The following is a 21,674-nucleotide window of genomic DNA, read 5'->3' on the forward strand; positions in this document are numbered from 1 at the left end:
TATATCAGTTTGCTCTGGCACATTCAGATTTTTGTTAATGTTGAAATCAAAAGGCACTAATGAATGGGTATCAGTGCTTGAAACATTATGTATTACATAAGATTTCTTTGTTTAAACTTAAATTCACAGTCTTGCTAAGTTCAACTATCAACACCACTATTTATAATAGCCTAAGCAGAATATAAAAATATTAAACCACCTCTTCTTTGCTTTGTATGTTGCAGGTGTTGTATGCTAGAAATGGGTTGAGGCTGTCTCCACAGATTCGTCAGTGCCAGAGGTCTCTATCAGATGGTGTGGAGGCAGTCTCAAAACCGACCTCTCTTTATGATTTCACAGATGAGGAACAAATGATGAAGGAAACAGGTTAGTTTTTCTAATAAACTATTGTCTTAATTTATATCTATCAGAAAGCAGAACTTTCTTAAATTCTAAGATCAATATGCCACTACCTGCTTGCCTATGCAATGTGTATCTAAGAATTGTTTAGTTATGAAGCTCTATTTGAGAAGTTTGAAGATTGGTGGTATAGCTTGATGAAATTATTGATAGCACCAGCAAAGACATTCGTCAAGAGGCAGAGCAAGGGTGGTGTATGCAGTTCTATGGTGTTTGTCAGCTGAAATTTCCCATAAAGTGTGGCTAGTATTTCCCAAGTCAAAACCATGGTAACTGTGACAGCTTTTGCAGAAATAGATGTAGTGACCATATCTAGGGATTTGAGGGTTTTTAATACAGAAGTCACACGTTGATGTGGTCAGCATATTCAGTGCAACTGGAAGATGTAACAAGACTGGAAGCTCGGAGTGGGGATATCAACACAGGTTTCCACAGGAACAAAGTAGATTGACACAGGATGGGATTCACACCCGGACAGTAAACATAAGCAGGAACACTGTGACCTGTGCAGCGGTCCCAGTAGTGTGGCGTAGTGCAGTGCTGGAGATCTGAGTGTGGAATTAGTAGCGGGTTAGTGTATGATGGACTTTGTAGGAGGAAGGCTATGTAAGTTTTTTATTGGATAAAGGATCAGATATCTGTGGCTAGTCTGGGTGTATTTGGGATAAGAAATTTGAACCCCACCTCATTGTAAACTGATTGGCATAGGTGGGATAATGTTCATTCATTCATTTTGGCGTTAATGAACTTCTGAGTAGGAAAAAGACTACTGGACTCGTGTGGAAGTAGTTCCTCAAGTTGCAACAGCTATGATTTCATACTAGGACTGGATTTTCTCTGTAAACATCACACTGAAGTCGATCTGGAACGGCACCTGGATGGTGTTCAACTCTGTTTAGGTACTACTGCTCAGACTACTGAAACGCCACAAGGCATACCCCAACATCAAGGAAGCCACCAAAATGGCGTGCATGGTCCCTTAGAATTGACTTGCAGGATAATATACTGCAAGGTAAAGGGAAATTAGTCTGGGTAGCCTCAATATGTTGTGTGTAATAGAACCGTTAGTGGGAAATGAAGAACTGGACAAATCAGTGTTTTGTTTGCCATAGTTTATCGTATGTGTAAGAGGTTGATAGAAGCTGGGTAGTGTCTATCAGCATGGATAATTTTGGTTTAGTGGAAGTAGAGCTATAATGAGATGCACTGATGGCCAACCTATTAGAGGTACCAGAGGAAGAAAAGGTAGATAGGGATATGAATACAGAACAGTATAAGGCAAGACAATCTATGTCTAGCCACACTGTGGGGAAAAGTATCACATTTAGAAGGAAGAGATGGATAAGTTGTTGGATAAATATGGGGAATTGTTTAATTCTTTCGAACTAGTGCCAGGAAGTCTATAATGTAGCATAAAATTCCCTCTGAGAGTGCAAAAGAATCCATAAGTTCCATATTACCTTCAACTGGTTATGGAAGAATTTATAAACCAAACTATGTGGTGGGATTATAGAAGAAAGTACCAGACCTTTAGGAGTGCCAGTAGGAATCGTATCTAAGAAAAGCTCAGGTGGGAGTAAGGCATACCAGTTTTGTTGTGACTGTTGGCATTTAAATCAATGTACAGTAACAGATGCATACCCAAAGCTGCAGAAGCTTGAGATAAAGTGGGGCAATGTCGTTGCTCTTAAACTGAAAACCATACCACAATTTTTCTGTTAAACTTCATTGCAAATTATTTGACTTGTCCTATATCATTATGTACCCCTGTACAGTGTATGATTCACAGGACCAATAAATATACAATACAATACAATTGCTGGTGGACACACAAGCAGAACACGAAGCAGAATGTGAAAAACTGTGTGCCTTGTGCACAAATGACTGATCATAGCCAACAGCAGAGTCGTGGCAACTGTTTCAAATAATTGGTAATGAATATTCTTTGACCCTTCACACAAATACCAATGGGGAATAGGCATGTTTTAACCATTATTCATCACTTTTTGCATTATGTATCTGATTGCTGTGACAAATTGACTAGCAGAGACAGTAGTGCAGGTAATGGTTAACCACTGAAGCTTGAATTTTGGCATTCTGGAAACTATGATAACTGATCAGAATACTAATTTTATGTCTTTATGAAGCAGTTATGTTGGCTCTTCATGGATTCAGAAGTTGAGGACAAGGGCACTGCATCTGCAAGTCAATGAGAGAACAGAGTGAGTGTACAGGACAAAACAGAATGTTAAGTAATTATGTGAACAGTCACCATAGTGACTGGGACATTCTACTGCCATATGTTGACCGGCTTACAACTCGAACATGCGTCAGATTATGGGATTGTTGCCCTGTGATGATGTCTGTGGTTTGAAGATGCCTCCCCCCTCGGAGTTATGTAAACTGCCCCTGGGTTAGGATGTTTCAGCTATCCAGAATTTTCCATTGTTTTAAGGGTCACATGGCAGCAGGTGCAGAACACAAATGCCAAAGCCCTAGACAGGCAAGAAGGTGCACAGAAAGGGAAAACCAAGCTGCCTTCATGGGTGATTTTTAATCAGCCCATGTTTCGAAAAGTAAAACGAAGAAATTCATTATGTGATACTAGGGTTTCAATCACACGATTGAAGTGATGTCCCTGGTCAGTGTTAAGACTACAGCTCCTGACTCGTACTACTGGAGTTCATCCATTTAAGGGCACCCCTGAAGTTCTGCCTCAGTTGCTGTCAGCTCTTGCCAAAGGGAGAAGGAAGTGGTAAGTTCCAGTGAAATGGGCAAATTTCCACTGTGGTTACATCTACCTACCTGCACATCCCAAGGTCACAAGGCATTCTAACTGAGGATGCCCCTAATGTGTAAAGAGTGCTGGTTTTAGTGCTACATAATCCACTGCTTCTAGCCTTGGGACTGCTACGGTACTGAGCTGAACGAATCACGGTATGCCCTATTAAGTTGATTTGTACCATTTAATGGTCGTTGTGAGCTCATCATGCAAGTGCTCATTGCCATAATTGCACTGCTGGCTGTAATCAGCTAGTGTAGCAATTACCAAAACCCAGGATGCTTTGGCAGCATTGTAACAAGTGGAGTACCTGACACGGGCATGGATATGTCAACAAGCCTGCCCTGATGCGTATAAATAGCGGCCATCCACAGACAAGTGGCATTGGATAGTGATTGCAGCAGGCTGTCTTTCCTCATTCGCAATACACTGGAGCTGCTATCTCTGTTCGCCATCCTATGGGACCACTTACTTGGGATGGGTTGAGCTAAGGCCCTCTGTCACCAAGCCATTGGGCATTTTCAGACGTGAGGCCCGGGTTCATACCCAGATGTCACCACTGCCAATGCGTGCCATGGCAGACCATCAACCTTCATTTCTAGTGGCGTAGCTAGGCCAGAGTGTCGCACCAGCACATGATGCAGCTGCACTTCCACCACCCAGCAATGCCGATCAGGCAAGGTCCCACACTTCTGTGCCATGCTTGGAACAGCAACCACTGGCATCTTTATGACAATGCATTGCCCACGAAGGACTGTGGGTTCAAAACCCACCACCCAGCCTGCCGGATGCAGGCACAAGACTTCTGTACTAAACTTTTTATTGTAAATCAGTGAATGAATAAATCAGCTGTCTCCAGGCTGTACATGACGGGAAATGCCCACACCTGCCCACTACAGAATCTGATACCCTACAATAATTTTGGAGAGCATTAAACTGATCCCAGAATACTTGTGATATGGCAATGACTTTTTCCCAGGAAATGGATAGTTTTACATCACATTTTATGCTTTTAAATAACATAATATAAAGAACTCGACCCAAAACTATACATGCATCTTTTTGTCTGTAGAAACTAAGACTAATGCTTTCCTCTTTTTCTTGCAGTGGCACGGCTTGCAGCTGAAAAGATAGCACCTCTTGTCAAGAAGATGGATGAAGAACATAAAATAGACCAAAGTGTGCTGGATGCTCTCTTCGAAAATGGGGTTTGTTGCAATTTAAAATTTTAACTGTTATTTGGTAACGTGAAGTGTTGGGAGCTGGTCTTCCAGAATCACAGTAGGGTCTTTATCATCTGGAAACACAGGAAACAAGTTAGATACTGAGGAGTGACCCTGTGGCTTAGAGGCGTCGGTTGCAAATAGCCTTACTGTCATACTTCTACACCAACATTAAATCAGTAACTATCCTTCAGATGAGTGGTTCACAACCTGGGTGTAATTACCCCCTAAGGGGTAAAATCAAATTTTCTGAGGGGTAAAAACATAATAGTGCAATTATATTTCAGTCGCGAAGCTAAACAATCTGTAAAGACCGCTACTATTATCTCGCTTTCGTAAGACTTACGTGTGTGTGTGTGTGTGTGTGTGTGTGTGTGTGTGTGTGTGTGTGTGTGTGTGTGTGTGTGTGTGTGTGTGTTTTGACAAAGGCCTTGTTGGCCAAAAGCTTATTTTGTGACATCCTTTTTATTGTGCCTATTTGCCACTTAGGATCACCACTATATGGTGACTTTATGAACAACATTTTCCACACATAGTCCACATACTAAACATGCACTTTGTACTATACATCACATACACAGAAATATGTTATTAAAATGCCTTTTCAGAGCTGTTGGTAGTTCCCGGAATAGACCAGAAATTGCTTTATTATGCACTTCACGACAATAAAAGAACTAATTTGAGAGCTCAAGAGTAACTGTGCTGAGATATCAGAGCCATGGGATAGCGATGTGCGCACACAATACAAATGATGGTACACCTTAACAAGGTGTAAAAGGGCAGCGTATTGGCGGAGCTATCATTTGTACTCGGGTGATTAAAGTGAAAAGGCGTCCGACATGATAATGGTCACATGACGGGAATTTGAATCTGGAATGGTAGTTAGTGCGAGAGGCATGGGTCATCCCATTTCGGAAATCATTAGGGAATTAAGTACTCAAAGATCCATAGTGTCAAGAGTGTGGCGAGAATATCAAATTTCAGGCATTCCCTCTCACCACAGACAACACAGTAGCCGATGGCCTTCACTTAATGACCAAGAGTATAGAGGCATTTGCATAGAGTTGTCAGTGCCAACAGAAAAGCAACACTGTGTGAAACAACCACAGAAATCAATGTGGGATGTACGATGAACATATCCATTTGGACAGTGCAGCAAAATTTTATGTTAATGGGCTGTGGCAGCAGATGACAAAGGCAAGTGCTTCTGCTAACATCATGACATCGCCTGCAGTGCTTCTCCTTGGCTTGTGACCATAGATGACTGGCCAGCTCAGATGAGCCCTGATTTCAGTTGGTAAGAGCTGATGGTAGGGTTTGAGTTTGTTGCAGACCTCACAAAGCCATGGACACAAGTTGTCAAAAACGCACTGTGCGAGCTGGTGGTGACTCCATAACGGTGTGGGCTGTGTTTACACTGGAATGGATTGGTTCCTCTGGTCCAACAGAACTGACCATTGACTGGAAATGGTTATGTTCAGGTACTAGAAGACCATTTGCAGCCATTTGTGAACATGTTCGCAAACAATGATGGAACTTTTATGGATGACAATGCACCCTGTCACCAGGCCACAAATGTTCACGATTGCTTTGAAGTACATTCTGGACAGTTTGAGCAGATGATTTGGCCATCTACATCGGCTTACGTGAATCCCATGGAACATTTATGGGACATAATCAGCAGGTCAGTGGGTGCACAGAATCTTGCCCAGAAAAAACTTTGCACAGTTATGGATGGTTGTAGAGGCAATATGGCTGAATATTTCTGTAGGTGACTTCAGGCTTGTTGGGTCCATACCACGTTGAGTAGCTGCACTGCCTTAGTGTATGTAAGACTACCACACTGCAGTAGCACCTGCATGGTCTCAGAAAGGTTGGGAACCACTGCTTTAGATCAATGCAAAGCAATCATCCACCAAAATGCTAATGCCATAAGGTTATTGAGAGAGTATGAAGAATTCAGTCACACATTACAAAGTTGGTTAGCATTCCTGCCTGTAGTAATTGGGGCCCCAGGTTGAATTCCTGGTCATGTCTTTCTCAACTCAGGGACTGGGTGTTTGTGTTGTCATCATCATTTCATCACATATCACATCAAATCTCGGTAATTATTTTTGATAAATTGTTACTAGACAATGGCATGTTAGCATTTTCAAAGACAAAAAGCCGACTTCTCCAAGTAGAAAAAATTCTCTTTAGTAAGGAATATTGCTTGCTGAACCCCCCCCCCTCCCCCCTGCTCACAAAGACAAATTGAGAAATGTGGCACTCTTGTTTTTCCAATATGCTAGTATAACTGAAATGTTACCTTCCAATCTAACATATGCCCTGGGTTATGCTTCAGGGATTTCATGTTCATTGGCTTCCTCAACTTACAACCAAATACTGTAGTGACCTTTAAGCCTAACCGATACCTTAGGCTACGCTACAGATCAGTTTCAACACAGCCTGCTTTCCAACAAATGCGCAAAAAAAAGGGAGAAAAAATAAAAGAATTGATTTTCTGTTCTAGTCATGTTAGCACTTGTATTACATCATATGCCACATCATTCGGAACCCCTCTTGTGATGGTAATATATCGGATCTAATGGTAACAAATAGACCTGACCTCTTTGAGGATGTCCACTTCAAAACTGGTATGTGACCATGACACTGTTGTGGCAACAATGATTACCAAAGTACAAAGGTCAACAAAAACAAGCAAAAAGAGATATATGTTCAGTAAATCAGGTAAAAAAACTCAGTAGTTTCGTATCTCAGTGAGGAACATCAAACTTCATCCCAGGGTAGGAGCATGATGGCTCAAGTTTGAAAGAATAGCTGCACTGATAGATATGTACCCAGTAGACAAGTTCCTAATGGTAGGGAACCCTATGGTATAGTCACTGTAAAGAAACTTCTAAAGAAACAAAGATTACTGAATAATAGATGTAAAACAAAGCATAGGGCTTTACATGGAGAGATGCTGAATGAAGTTTGTGTGACTTGTGAGGGTAGCGATGCATGATGCCTTCAGTGACTACCATAGCAGAATACTGTCAAATGATCCTTCACAAAAACCAAAGGAATTCTGATCATAGATAAAAGCTGTTAGTGGCACCAACGTTAGTGTCATTCTCTAGCAAATGGGACAGTAACTGAAATTTAGGGTAGCAAAGCTGAAATGCTTAACTCTGTTTTCACATTTCCTTTTACGCAGGAGATTTTCCCCCAATTTAATTCTTGTACCACTGAAAAGATGAGTGAAATAAGTATTAATGTCAGTTGTGTCAAGAAAAAGCTGAAATCGTTAAAATTTAAAGGAGCTCTAGGGCCTGACAGAATCCCTATCTGATTCTGTACTGAATTTTCAGCTGAGTTAACCCCTGTTCTAACTATAATCTATCGTAGATCCATTAACAAAAAACCATTCCCAGTTCTTGGAAAAAAGTGCACGTCACACTCGTCTACAAGAAGCGTGGTAGAAGTGATCCACGAAAGTACCATCCAATATCCTTGATAAATTGAATCTTACAACATATTCTGAGCTCAAACATAATGAGATATCTTGAACAGAATGACCTCTTCAGTGCCAGCCAGCATGGTTTTCGAAAATGTTTATCATGTGAAACACAACTTGCACTTTTCTCACAACATACTGAAAGCTTTGGATCAAGGTAGTCACATAAATTCTTGATTTCTGAAAAGCATTTGACTCAGTACTACACCTTTGCTTATTGTCAAACATTCAATCATATGGGGTATAAAGTGTAATATTTTATTTAATTGAGGACATTTTGGTAGAGAGGACACAGTATGTTGTCTTGGATGGAGAGTCACCATCAGATGCAGAAGTAACTCCAGGTGTGCCCCACGGAAATGTGTTGGGACCCTTGCTGTTCATATTGTATATTAATGACCTTGTGGACATGTTAATAGTAACTTCAGACTTTTTGCAGATGATGTTGTCTGTAATGAAGTACTATCTGAAAGAAGCTGCACAAATATTCAGTCAGATCTTGACAAGATTTCAGCTTGGTGCAGGGATTGGCAACTTGCTCTAAATGTTCCGAAATGTAAAATTGTGCACTTCACAAAACAAAAACACATAGTATCCTATGCCTATAATATCAACGAGCCATAGTTCGAATCAGTCAACTCATACAAACACCTGGGTGTAATACTTTGTAGGGATAGGCTTAGTTGTTGGTGGACTTCAGTTTACTGGGGAAGTGCAGTCAGTCTACAAAGAAGATTGTTTAAAAATTACTCGTGCAATCCATTCTAGAACATTGCCAAAGTGTGTTGAACCCATACCAAATAGGACTAACAGGGGATATTGAACATATACAGAGGACAGCACAAATGGTGATAGGTGTGTTTGATCCATGGGAGAGCGCCACAGATATACTGAAGAAACTGAACTGGCAGACTGTTTAAGATAGATGTAAACTTTTTCAAAAAAGTCTACTCACATAGTTTCAAGAACTGGCTTTAAATGATAACTCTAGGAATATACAACCACCACTACATATTGTTCACATAGGGATCGTGAGGACAAAATTAGAATAATTATAGCATGCACAGAGGCAGCCAGACAATCATTCTTGCCATGCTCCATATGTGACTGAAAAGGAAAGAAACCATAATAACTGGTACAACGGAATGTACCCATTGCCATGCACTTCGTGGTGGTTTGCAGAATACAGATGTAGACATAGATGTAGATAACGTCATGGAATGACCCGCATCTGGTACCAGGAGGTTCAGCTGACCCATAATTTTCCTTCTTGGTGAACATCACTTCAAATGTAAAATGAAACTGTGAATAACAACTCACCACTATTGTTTAAGCTAGGAGAAAAGACTGAAGAAAGTTGAGCATACTTTATAGCATTTGTAGATTAGAGAAAGGTAATGACAGCATTTACTGGAAAACGTTTCAAAGGTATCAGGGACAAAAAACAAGTGAAAGGTTATCTATAATGTGTACGGAAACCAGACTGCAGTTACGAGAGCTGCAGGACATGAAAGGGAAACAGTGATAGAGTGAGATAGGAGTGTAGTGTATCCCTGATGTTATTCAATGTGTATGTTGAACAAGCATTAAGGGGCTCCGGAACGCCCTATACTTGCAATGTTAAAATAACGCTTATAAATTACATCTTTCCTCACAAAGTATTTGAGGTAGGAAGTTGAACTTTTTACAGATTATTTATTGGAATATGGGCTACAACTTAACACAGGGATTTTACAAAATTTTAGTTCAGCTATTGAAGATGATTTTTTTCAATTGTAATGAAAATTCACAACTTTTTTTGCAATTTTTTATTTATATATTCAAAAATATACAGTTTTTTGGAAAAAGGCTGTGTTAAATTATGCAGAAGGTACTGTGTAACAGTTACTGAAAGTTTGAAACAAATATGTTTGGAAGATCCTTAGAAAACATGTAATTAGTATGAGAAAATAAAAGTTTTGGGAATCGAGCGACAAAGATTGGATTAACTTTTTAGTGCATTCCAGGTCCATAGGATGGATTATCTTCATCCTCTGCGAACTCCTCCTCCAGCTTCCTCTTGTTCCTCCTCCTGTTTACTCTTGCTTGTATTTCTAGACTCTTTACAGCCCTGTCTGCAGCCCGAAGGCGTTCCTTGTCTAAAGCAAGCATCGCTCGTTGTTGTGTTCGTAGATTTTGCTACCATTTCCTTCAGTTGCAGTTACTGCAACACTGTTCCAAAAGGTGGTCATGTATGAACACTTATCACATTTCAGTTGTATTTCACTAGCAAGTCCTACGTGCTTTATTATGGAGAGTTCCAGACCAACTTCACTACAATGAATACATCTTACACAGTTTGAAAAAATTCCTTTGAGAACCGACATATCAAATATTTCATTCACATCCGATTCACCCATAAAACATTCATAGTTTTCACTCATTGAACCAAGCTTCTTCTGTGAAGTATTTTCTTTCCCACTTTGACTGCTATGGGCAGGTGTACTTGAGAGTTAGGTTCACTCACTTGGTTATCGTCTTTATTCTTTACGGTAATAACACATACCTTTGGCTTTCCAACATTTCTCCTTTTCTTAAAAGCCTTCAGAGGATTTCTAATAACTTTACTTTTACTCATTATTATACTTCAACAAAACAGAGACTCAAGAAACAGAATTAATTACGAATATTTTCGAGATAACGACAGAGTAAATAAACATGAAACAATCGACAATCACACCAGCGATATATATTGAACCATCACAGGTTAGCTACAACACAACACATACTTTATCTCACATCACTAAAATGTACCTGATGAACACTGACATTAATAATAACACCAGTTGACAGCAGTTTAACAGCGCCACAGTGGGTTACGCCCATGTAGAACACATTTAAAAAAAAAAATTAAAAATAGTTGTAGTCTTCGGAATTGAATAAATTATATATCTATTAAAAGATAATAGACTGCAGATTCAGGAAACGCAAAAAAGTAAAAATTGAACTTTTCATGATTTTGAGCCTTTCCGGAGCCCCTTAAAGGAAATCGAGGAGAAATTTAGAAAAAGAATTATAGCCCAGGGAGAAGAAAAAGCTATGTGCATTTTGTTGATGAAATTGTAATTCTCTTAGAGTTTGCAAGTGACTGGAAGAGCAGTTTAGAGAAATGGATAGTGTCTTGAAACAAGATCATAAGATGAACTTAAACAAGGGTAATAGAATGTATACAAATGAAATCGGGGAGTACAAAGGGAATTAAATTAGGAAAGGAGACACTAAAAGTGGTAGAGGAGTTTTGCTGCTTGGGCAGCAAAATAACTGACAATGTCCAAAGTGGGGAGGATATAAATGCAGAATAACAATTGCAAGAAAAGCATTCATTAAAAAGAGTTTTGTTAACATCAAATATAAATTTAAGTGCTAGGAAATCTTCCTCGAGAGTAGTTGACTCAAATGTAACCTTATTTGAAAGTAGAATGTGGACAATAAACAGTGCAGGCGAGAAGAGAATAAAAGCTTTCAAAGAGTGGTTTTACAGAAGAATGGAGAAGATTAGAATGGTAGATCAGATAACTATTAAAGATATACTGATCAAATCATGGAGGAAAAAATGTATTGAACCACAACACCAAAAAGGGGATTAATTAGTACGACATTTCACGAGGCATCAAGAAATCACCAATTTGATAACAGGGGGAAATGTGAAAGTTGTTAATGTTGTACTTGTCACCCTAGCTTATATGCCTCATGATTAATATTGCAGTGGTTCATGAGCCAAACCATAACAAAACTAACATGAAAATTAGAAATAAATGAACTGCAATTACCCCAGAGTACAGATAAAAGTCTCACAGATTGATTGCTATTGGCTGGTTCTTCATGTGGTACACTGCCCCTCGTTGCTGGATATGACACCACCTCCTTCCTTCTTATGTGTACGTTACTCAAGGAACTGACTAAATTAATTGTAATTTGAGACTCAGAGCTATAATTCTTCACTTGTACCAGCCCCTATCCCTTTCCATGGCTTCCTGCTCTTGTTCTTGCCTTTACAGATGAGTGTAATTATTGGGCATATGACGAGAGAGAAATAAATTACTCATTAATCTATAATAAATATGTGGAACTTTGAAAAAAATTCCCTTCATTGTTGACCTTTTTTTTCCAGCTAATGGGAATGGAAATAGAAAGCGAATATGGTGGATCAGGATTGTCCTTTTTTGCAACTATGCTGGCAGTGGAAGAATTGGCAAAAGTTGACCCTTCCGTGTCTGCCTTGGTTGACATACATAACACATTGGTTAATTCACTTATAAAGAAAATTGGCACAAAGGAGCAGAAGGAGAAGTACTTACCACGGCTGGCACAAAACACGGTATAGTATAACATCAACAGACATTTGTTATCAATATATTATACATGATGCTGTATCCTGGGAGCAAAAAGGAAAAAAAAAGTGGTGTTCTATATAGGATTATTTTGATTTAGTGCAGTAGAGTAACAATTGCAAAACACATTGCTAACCAGATAAAATTGGATTTTTTTATTATTTTTTATTTTATTTTATTTTTTTACCTATTTTGATTGTTTACTTTGTAGAATATGACACATCATACCCGCATTATAAAGATGGAAGGAATATCAAGTTTGAACATGCCGTTGGCAAGTTCATTATCATTAGAAATGTATTAAAAATTTGAGTTGAATGAGATCAGGATGAAATAAACTATAGCCTTTTTGAGACAACCATCTGAGGATTAGGCATAAGTGATTTAGCATGCAAATGTGGAGGGTTGAGTAGAGAGATCAACACTCTTCTCTTGCGTGCAAATCCAGTGCCTTACTCAGTGCCAGGTTTTTTCATCCTATGCTGGACATGTATTAACATGGCTCCTTCCGACACACCATACATAGTGGGCTATTAGACATTTGCAGCTTTAGAGTCCAAAAATTCAGATCTTGTATTGAAGGCCAGGGGGCTTCATAACATTTTGTAGATATGGTTCCCCTTAAAAAAATTAAATTCAGACATATTAGGTTTAGCAGAAATGAGGTAGCCACTACCTGGAGACCTCAGGAGTGAAAATGATAAGAGTAATCCATTCTGATACAACAGACAGTAGAGAAGGAGTGGGCATAATCATACATAAGACACTGGGAAACAGAATAAAGGGATTTTTGCAAATACAGTGAATGACTAATTGTAGTAAGAATTGAAATTATGCCAAAGGAAAATGTGATAGTTAAAGTCTATGTGCCAGCAACAGAAGAGGAAGATGAAGTGGTGGAAAAAATGTTATGAGGAGCTAAGTGAGTTGTTAGAGAAAATAAAGGGCAAAGAAAACTATTTTATGTGAAGATTGTAATGCAGCAATAGGAGAAGGAACAGAAGGAAATACGCTTCGTAAATACGAATTGGGATAAATAAATGAAGAGGAGAGTGATTTGTAGAGTTTATGCGCATGACATAATATGAAAATTACAGCATCGTCCAAGAAGGAGATATGCATGGACAGCCCCAGCAGATGTCAGAAGGGCACAAATAGACAACATACTGGCAACAGAAAGATTCAAGAATCAGGTGAAGGACAGCACAATGTACCCTGAAGCTGATGTCAACAGCGATCACAAACTAGTTATAATGCACTGTGAACTAAAGTTCAAAAGATTAAAGGTGAAAAAGAGAAAACTGGGAGATATCTAAGTTTAAAGATGAGTCTACCCAAAATCAGTACATGACACAAACAAATAGTACCAATGAGGATACTAGATAACACAAGAGGGTAGAACAGAAATGGATTACAATAAAGAAATTCATTTTAAACTCGTCAGAAGTGTTATTAGGAAATAACAAAAAGGAGACTAGGAAAGAATGGGTAAGTCAGGAAGTCGTAAATATGATAAAGGAAAGAAGACCGTATGAAAACCCAGAGGATGGAGAAGTAATGAACAAGACCTTAAGGAACAAGATTAATAAGAGGACAAAACAAGATAAAGAACAGCATTCAGAGGAAATTTATGAACACGCCGGCAGGACAAATTGATGTGGCATAAAGGATATAAAATAGTTCTTTGGAATAAGAAAGGTGAAAACAATTAGCATTATGGAAAAGATGGGACAAAAAAATTATAGTGAAACAATGGAAGGAATACCTAGAACAGGGATACAGAGGAAACAGCAGCAATCTGACCGTCAAAAAGGAAGAAGTAGTAAAGCTGGATGAGGGCTCATATTATCAAAGAAGAGTATGAGAAAGTACTACATGACTTATGAGGAAGGAAGGCTCCAGGAGCTGATGGCATACAAGGAGAACTATTTAAAAAGTTGAGTGATAGATGAAAATGGCACTTTATGACTGTTATGTGATATTCACAGGTCTGGAGAGTTACCAGAAGACTTTGTTACATGCATTACCTAAAATGCCAGATGCAATGACATGTGAGTAACACCAAACATTGAGCCTGATGTGCCATGTATTGAACAGTCATGAAAATTATTGTCAGAAGAATGGAAAAACAAATAGGACTATTGTCGGAAGACTAGAATGGTTTTAGAAGGTGTGATATTGGTACTGAGGGAAGTGATAGAAAAACAGTTAAAGGAGGACAAGAGTACAGTCTTAGTATTTGCAGATTTTGAGAAGCATTTGACAATGTGTATTGTGCAATATCCTTGTGCAATATCCTTTGCCAATCAAGAATCAGCTGTAGGGAGAGAAGATGACACCTACCAATCAGAGTAGTTTGCTGTGGAAATAAAGAAGAATCGGAGAGCATTAAACAGTGTTTATGGCAGGGTTGCTACCTATCCCTATACTTGTTAAATCTGTACATACAGACGGCAATTGACGGGGTGAGAGGAGTAAACATAGGAGTCATAATTGATGGAGCTAAGGTAGATATGCTGAGACTTGCTGCTGATGTATCACTAAGTGTAGAATGTTAAGGAGACGTGCAAAAAATCCTGAACATAGTGGATAGAATAATGGAGGAGGAATTCCATATGACAGTAAAAACGTACAAAACAAAAGTTATAGTGTGCAGTAGAAATAAAGAAAGCAAGACTGCAGTAAAGTTGCAAATGAAACAGTGCAGGAAGTAAATGAGTTTAATTACCTGAAAAGTAAAATCATGTGTGATGGAAGAAGCTACAAGAAGGTAGTATGCAGAATTGCCCAGAGCAAGAATGCTTTTAATAAGAAGAAACATGTATTCACTACAAAGAATACAAGCCTTGATGTGAAGCAAAAAATGGTGAAGACCAGCATTGCAACATATGGCAGCAAAACTTGGACAATAGGAGTGAGAGAGGAGAGGAGATTTACTGCATTTGAAACATGGTGCTACAGAAGAGTGCTGAATATCAGTTGGAGAGAAATGATCACGGAAGAGGAAGTTTCCATTAGAGTAAGAGAGAAAAGATGCTTCATGAAACACCAAAGAAGAAGGGTTCTGCTGATAGACCATATACTCTGACATTATGGTCTTTTGAAAAGAATAATGGAGGGAGCATTAGAAAGCAGAAATTACAGAGGAAGGACTATTTTTAATAAATAATGGAGGATGTGTATTGTTCTTCATACTATGAGCTGAAGCAGAAGGCAGACAAGAGAGAAGAATGTGGAGCTGCTGCCACCCAGCCTCACACTTGCTGACTGGTGGGGTGGGGTGGAGGGGAGAGGAGATCACGGAGTCTTCATTTAATAGTCCATTAGAGATATGGGGACTCTCAGTTTTGTCATTGTCATTTTGTAAGATACGTGTTCTGTATATTCTCCCAATCTTTACTCAGTTAAGAGATTAATTATGTGATACCATAATATCGATTAAATATGATAAAGGAAAGGCCTAGTAGAATGTGTAATATTGAGTAAATTCACTAGTTATAACTTGATCTGAGTGTCTTCAAATGTATTTAATGAATACTACTCAAGATGGGCCATGTGAGATGACACTGCAGTATCTGTATTCAACAGAATTCTGTCAAAGAAGTAGAACATTTCACTTCAATCTTATTAAATTCCTTTTTATCTGTCTGTTACACTTTGATCACTTTGCAGACTTACCCCTTTGTATTTGACCACGGGTCCTACCACTGGTGGTATGACTGAGAGCAGTCGCATGTTGCTCCTGTTTACTGTATTATTCTGTGTTTATTTATTTTGCTGATAATTCTTCATTGCAGTTTCAGGTAATGGATGTTCTGAAATTTGGTTGCTTAAGATACTGGTAAAGGTCGGGCCTGAACTACCACATTTGACATTGCCAACCTCAACAAACAATGGCACTGTAACCATTAACATATGCTTTATTTATTCTGCTTTTCATTTTGTTCATTGTTTTCTTTCTTTTTTTATTTTGAATGAAGAGACTATTCCCAGTGTATGACTTAGAATACAACCCTCACAACACATAAAGTATTGGTGATCCCTGTGACCATTAAGTCAGATCTGCTTTTGCTGGAGCACAGAACAAGGACATAGGCTGCCAGCCCTCTAAAAGCCTCTGTTCGTCTCTCCTTGGGCAGCTTGAGTTCTCATTTTTTTACTGCCCCTCCAATTGCCACAGTATGGTATCAGCATTATACTTGTGTTTAAAGTAAATTAGCCATGGGTCAAGGATTACTTGAAAAAGTCAGTCATCTTGAACCCTGAGTCATGAAACCCAGGATAGCTAAAAAAATTGTAAGTTTAGGAAAGAGGCAAGGAAACCATGCAACTCTTTTTACCTACTGTATGCCATACATTGTATGATTAAGTATGCTAAAGATTAATCAATAGCTGAGTAACTGCGTGTTCTCAGTTTTTCTAAGTTCTTTAAATTTTTGAATTTTCAGTGTTATAATAGGCCAAAGAATTTGTGCTGTTGTTTAAGTGTGTATTTTAAATGTGCTTCAGTATAAGTGTAAGCCACTAATTAATAGCTATGCTTCAATAAGTTTCTAGCTAATAAAGTATATAACAGTCTGTTTAATTGCAAAGTAAAACAATACAGGAATGTTTAAATCTTATTTTTATTACTGTATGGTTGAAATATTACACACGACTCAGATAACTGTCCATAAAATCAGCACATTTGAAGTAATCCACATTTCAAAATGTTTGTGTTCTTTTATTCAGTATACCATGTTCTCTGTTATTGGCATGGCTTGATGCAGTTCAGCAATTCTTTTTTTAACAGGTTGGTAGTTTTTGTTTATCGGAGCCACAGTCAGGTTCAGATGCCTTCTCCCTGAAAACAGTAGCCAAGAAAGATGGGTCAGATTATGTAATAAATGGCACAAAAATGTGGATATCTAATTCTGATGTTGCAAAATTCTTCATCTTGATGGCGAATGCGAAACCTGAAGCTGTAAGTATTCTTAGAGCAGTTTTTACTTTTGAAAATAGTGAATTTGTATGAGCACTGACTAGTTCACTTTTATCTATTTCTTTATTTATTCCACAGGGATACAAAGGAATAACTTGTTTCGCTGTTGACGGAGATACGCCTGGCTTAACAGTTGGAAAGAAAGAGAGTAAACTTGGAATCAGGGCATCTGGAACTTGTATGGTACACTTTGACAATGTTAGAGTAAGTGTGTTGGATGTTAGTTGTTCTTTTTCTTCTTCTTTTAAACTGGCCTTTTGCCATCAGAGTAAATTTGTATTTGAAGTTGGATTATCCGTAGTGTGAACTGTTTTAAATACGCGGTTTCTTCATGAACTAACACTTCAGCTCAAATAACACAAGTTTACAATTGGAAAGGGGGGGAGGGTGGTTGCTGGTTGCCACACAACATACCTGTGCAGTTTCCACTTGTATACACTTTACAAACAGAAATAAAATAGACTTGTCCAACCAGTTATCTATGTTTTGGGGAGGGTAATGGAGGTAGTTTCTGTTGAAGATTGGCAGAAGAGCCAACCCATATGAATAGAGGAAGCCGAAAGGCACGCGTTTAGCTCACGCAGGCTGGCGTGAGGTCTGGAACAGGACAAGGATATTAGAACTTAGAGAAAGAGGTGGTAACTGGTGGAATACTTAACTTTAATCCATCAATGTTGAATGTAGCTCTTGTCTATACATTCTTCACAATATCAATAGCAACTGATAATGGCGCCTTGCTAGGTCATAGCAAATGACGTAGCTGAAGGCTATGCTAACTATCGTCTCGGCAAATGAGAACGTATTTTGTCAGTGAACCATCGCTAGCAAAGTCGGTTGTACAACTGGGCGAGTGCTAGGAAGTCTCTCTAGACCTGCCGTGTGGCGGCGCTCGGTCTGCAATCACTGATAGTGGCGACACGCGGGTCCGACGTATACTAACGGACCGCGGCCGATTTAAAGGCCACCACCTAGCAAGTGTGGTGTCTGGCAGTGACACCACAGTTTCATTGGTGGTGATTGATGCAAGCTCCACCCGAACAGGCCATGAAGGCCCTGTGGTACCGACCAGCTGCCATATCATCCTCGGCCCATAGGAATCACTGGATGGGGATATGGAGGGGCATGTGGTCAGCACACCACTCTCCTGGCCATATATCAGTTTATGGGACTGGGGCCGCTACTTCTCAATCGAGGAGCTCCTCAGTTTGTCTCACAAGGGCTGAGTGCAGCCCATGTGCCAACAGTGCTTGGCAGACCGGATGGTCACCCATTCAAGTGCTTGCCTAGCCCGACAGTGCTTAACTTCATTGATCTGATGGGAACTAGTGTTACCACGGCGGCAAGGCCATTGGTACATCTACATCTGCGTAGATATTCTGCAAGCCACTGTATGGTGGGGTACATCTACACTGTAATTCCTCATTCAATGAGTGACTCGCCAGATGAATGTTCATTTGTGCACAGTGAATATTGGAAGCAATGCATGGACTCTGTATAATTATTTTTGTTGAGACAACCTTTTAATATATTTTGAGAATGTATGGAGTATACATACTAATGGGAAAGCTTACAGATCCATACATAATATTACTTGTATGCGAAGCCAGAGGCTGTGTAGGCTTAGAGGAAGAGTCAGAACACTGCAAAGTTAGAAAAGTAAAGTGACATCAATAGCTCACATTTTTGGCCTGGTAACTCATCTGCCTGTAGAGGAAGTAGTGTTATAAATGGGTCTGTTAGTTATTAGTGGCAAAGCTGTATCCAGTGCCACAATTCGTATTACAGATTCAGTGACAAAAGATTTTTCAAGAAAATTGACAATTATTGTGTCACTTTTATTGATATTTTATAGTTTCCAGTCCAAAAATCAGTCATGAAGTGAGTGTTGGAAAAGGGAGTGATTAGATTAATATTAAAATGGGTATCAAGTAGCCTGTTTCAAAGTGTTGAACAGGTCATTACATGTCAAGCAGTTTAGAGGTTCCTACAAGCCCATCATGGATTTTGATGAAATCCTCAAAAAAATGTTAAATCAAACTTTTTATATCTCAGACAGTAACTGCTGAATAAACCTGAAACATTGCACATTATAACTTACTAATACTAGGTCTTCAAATATGAAGTTTCATTCTCCTGCTGCTTTCCAGTTTAAACAAAGTTGATGATTGTTCTGAAAATGCCTGTTTTTGGCCCAGTGTTACAAAGAAAGAGCCTACTGCAATTAGGAAGACCGTGTTCAAAACCATCTAGAAACTATATTTGGGTTTGCAATGCGAGCCTGTATGGTGCTAAAAAACAATGACAGTGTGGAGGTGCATTGAAAATGTGCCCATATTCTGATTATACTCAGATTAAATGTAATATTTTTTATTACATTCTACAGTTTTTTAGTACTCTCTGGGGAATGCCTTGAGGCCTTGGAGTGAGATAAAGTCCAAACAACACTAAAAACTTTAAAAAAAAAGTGTCTTTTCATGATGTCATGTGACATATTTCACTATGTTTTTTCCTACAACTACATAATCAAACTGGTTATGAAATTTAACTATGGAGATCATGTTAGTAAAATTGTTGCGTAACAGCTGCAGCACACGTCATGTGAGTAGTCTGCATGTTTTACATCACTGTCACATTGCGAAAATTTGGCAAGTTCACAGCAGTCTTCCTGACATTTATGTTGTGGAGAATTATTAGTATGTCCTTACTTGTATAATGCTACTGATATTCTAGTTCAATTCTGGTTTAAGGTATAGTGCATTTTGCGTTAGCATAGATTGTGGTTAATGTGGAATATTAGTGTGCACATGAAAAACTGTATAAATGTGTTGACATGGTCAAGATGGCTTAACCACTGCTGGTTCCCTTTAAAGTGAGAAAACGAGCATCTCCATCACCATAGGGGCCAAGCTCGATAGCTGTGCAATAGCAGCCGTGGGGGAAAAACACTCATCCTCAAAGTATGCTATGTGCTGATGAGGTGAATGGCTGTTGAGGTGAAACAAGTATCTGGCAGGCAACCTCTGGAGCGTCTGCTGCTCCCCAGTTGTACAAGGCTTCCTCAGGCGTGCAGGACTCTGCCTGGCTTGAAGTTTGTTTTCCTGGCATTTCATGGGATCCCTATGGAAAGGTCTCATCAAACAGCTACTCACGACAGGACGGGTGTAGTCAGGTAGTACCTACACCCATCAAAGAGAGCTCGGTTGGTCAATCCTTCCACGAAGAAATCTCAGAATCATAGTAACAGGGCACTGGTATGCCACAACACTTTCATTGCAATAAAGAGAAAAGGAGGAACCTTTGAGAAGGCCTCCCCCTTTTCTATATTCACAAGGCATTGGATGGTATTGCTGGGTCCATAAAAATTCTCAAATGACTTCATAATGGAACACTTCTAGTTGAAACTGGTAATTCAAACCAGGTGTCTAAGCTTCTGGGATGTAAGGCCTTAAGTGACAACATAGTCTAAGCTGAGTTGCATAACAGCATTAACTTTTATAAAGGCGGGGTTACCTGCTCCAATATAATGGAGATGGACCCTGTGGAGTTAAGTGAAGAATGGAGAAATATGGATGTCACGGAAGCGCAGAACTATATGAAGAGTGTAGATGGCACATTGTAAAAATCTAACTTTCAGCACTCCAGAATTACCTGAACATATCCCTGCAGGCTATATCCAACTTGAGGTTCACCCATATGTTCCTAACCCAATGTGGTGCTCAAAGTGTCGGAGATTTAGCTATACCACTATGGTATGTAATGGGAGGGCTAAATGTGGAAATTGTGGAGGCACAGCTCACAAATTGGGCAATTCTCCAAAATGTATAAATTGCTCCGGGGATCACCCACTATGGAGCAGAAAGAGTTAGGTTTACAATGAGGAAAAGGAAAATTCAGGAGCTGAAAGTAAAGAGACGCATACCCTATGATGAAACTAAAAAATATTTAAAAGCTATGCAACCTCTGGTTTTTGCTACTTATTTTCATCAGCCCTTAAGGATACAGGGTACTTTTCCGGCTCAATATTATATAAAAATCAACACCTATTTCTTTCAGGCACTGTTTGTAATGTATACGTCATACAGATTTTTTGTTGATATCAGGTAATGCAGCACACTTTCTAAACAAATTAGAAGTATTTTGGATATTTTTGAACCTGCTTAGAGTTATTAAAGAAAATTACAAAGAAATTGATGCATTTTTTTCCCCAAAATGCTTCCTCAATTTGAGGTACCATTTAATCCAATGTTATACACTTGAAGGAGACCAAATTTTTACCAGATATGCATGACACGATGGCTGTGGCACTAGACCTATTTAATTCCACCTATTATTATTATTACAAGGATAAAAAATATCACATCTTACATTTTAGTTTTTATAATTTATTTCCTAATGAAAATGTTATTTTTTTCTATAATTT

At 39.0% G+C, this 21,674-nt stretch overlaps 1 protein-coding gene across 1 annotated transcript in view; it reads left to right on the top strand.

Annotated features, from left to right (window-relative positions):
* The window catches only part of LOC126413183 (short/branched chain specific acyl-CoA dehydrogenase, mitochondrial), a 63,076-nt gene that overhangs the window by 24,559 nt on the left and 16,843 nt on the right, over positions 1-21,674 (top strand). The window contains exons 2-6 of the mRNA XM_050083082.1: positions 225-366; positions 4,289-4,389; positions 12,054-12,260; positions 17,066-17,236; positions 17,333-17,458. Of these exons, the coding sequence (XP_049939039.1) occupies positions 225-366; positions 4,289-4,389; positions 12,054-12,260; positions 17,066-17,236; positions 17,333-17,458 (747 nt within the window). The remainder of the gene's footprint in view (positions 1-224; positions 367-4,288; positions 4,390-12,053; positions 12,261-17,065; positions 17,237-17,332; positions 17,459-21,674) is intronic.

Source organism: Schistocerca serialis, chromosome 1 (genome assembly GCF_023864345.2).
Source record: "Schistocerca serialis cubense isolate TAMUIC-IGC-003099 chromosome 1, iqSchSeri2.2, whole genome shotgun sequence".
Lineage (NCBI taxonomy): Eukaryota > Metazoa > Arthropoda > Insecta > Orthoptera > Acrididae > Schistocerca > Schistocerca serialis.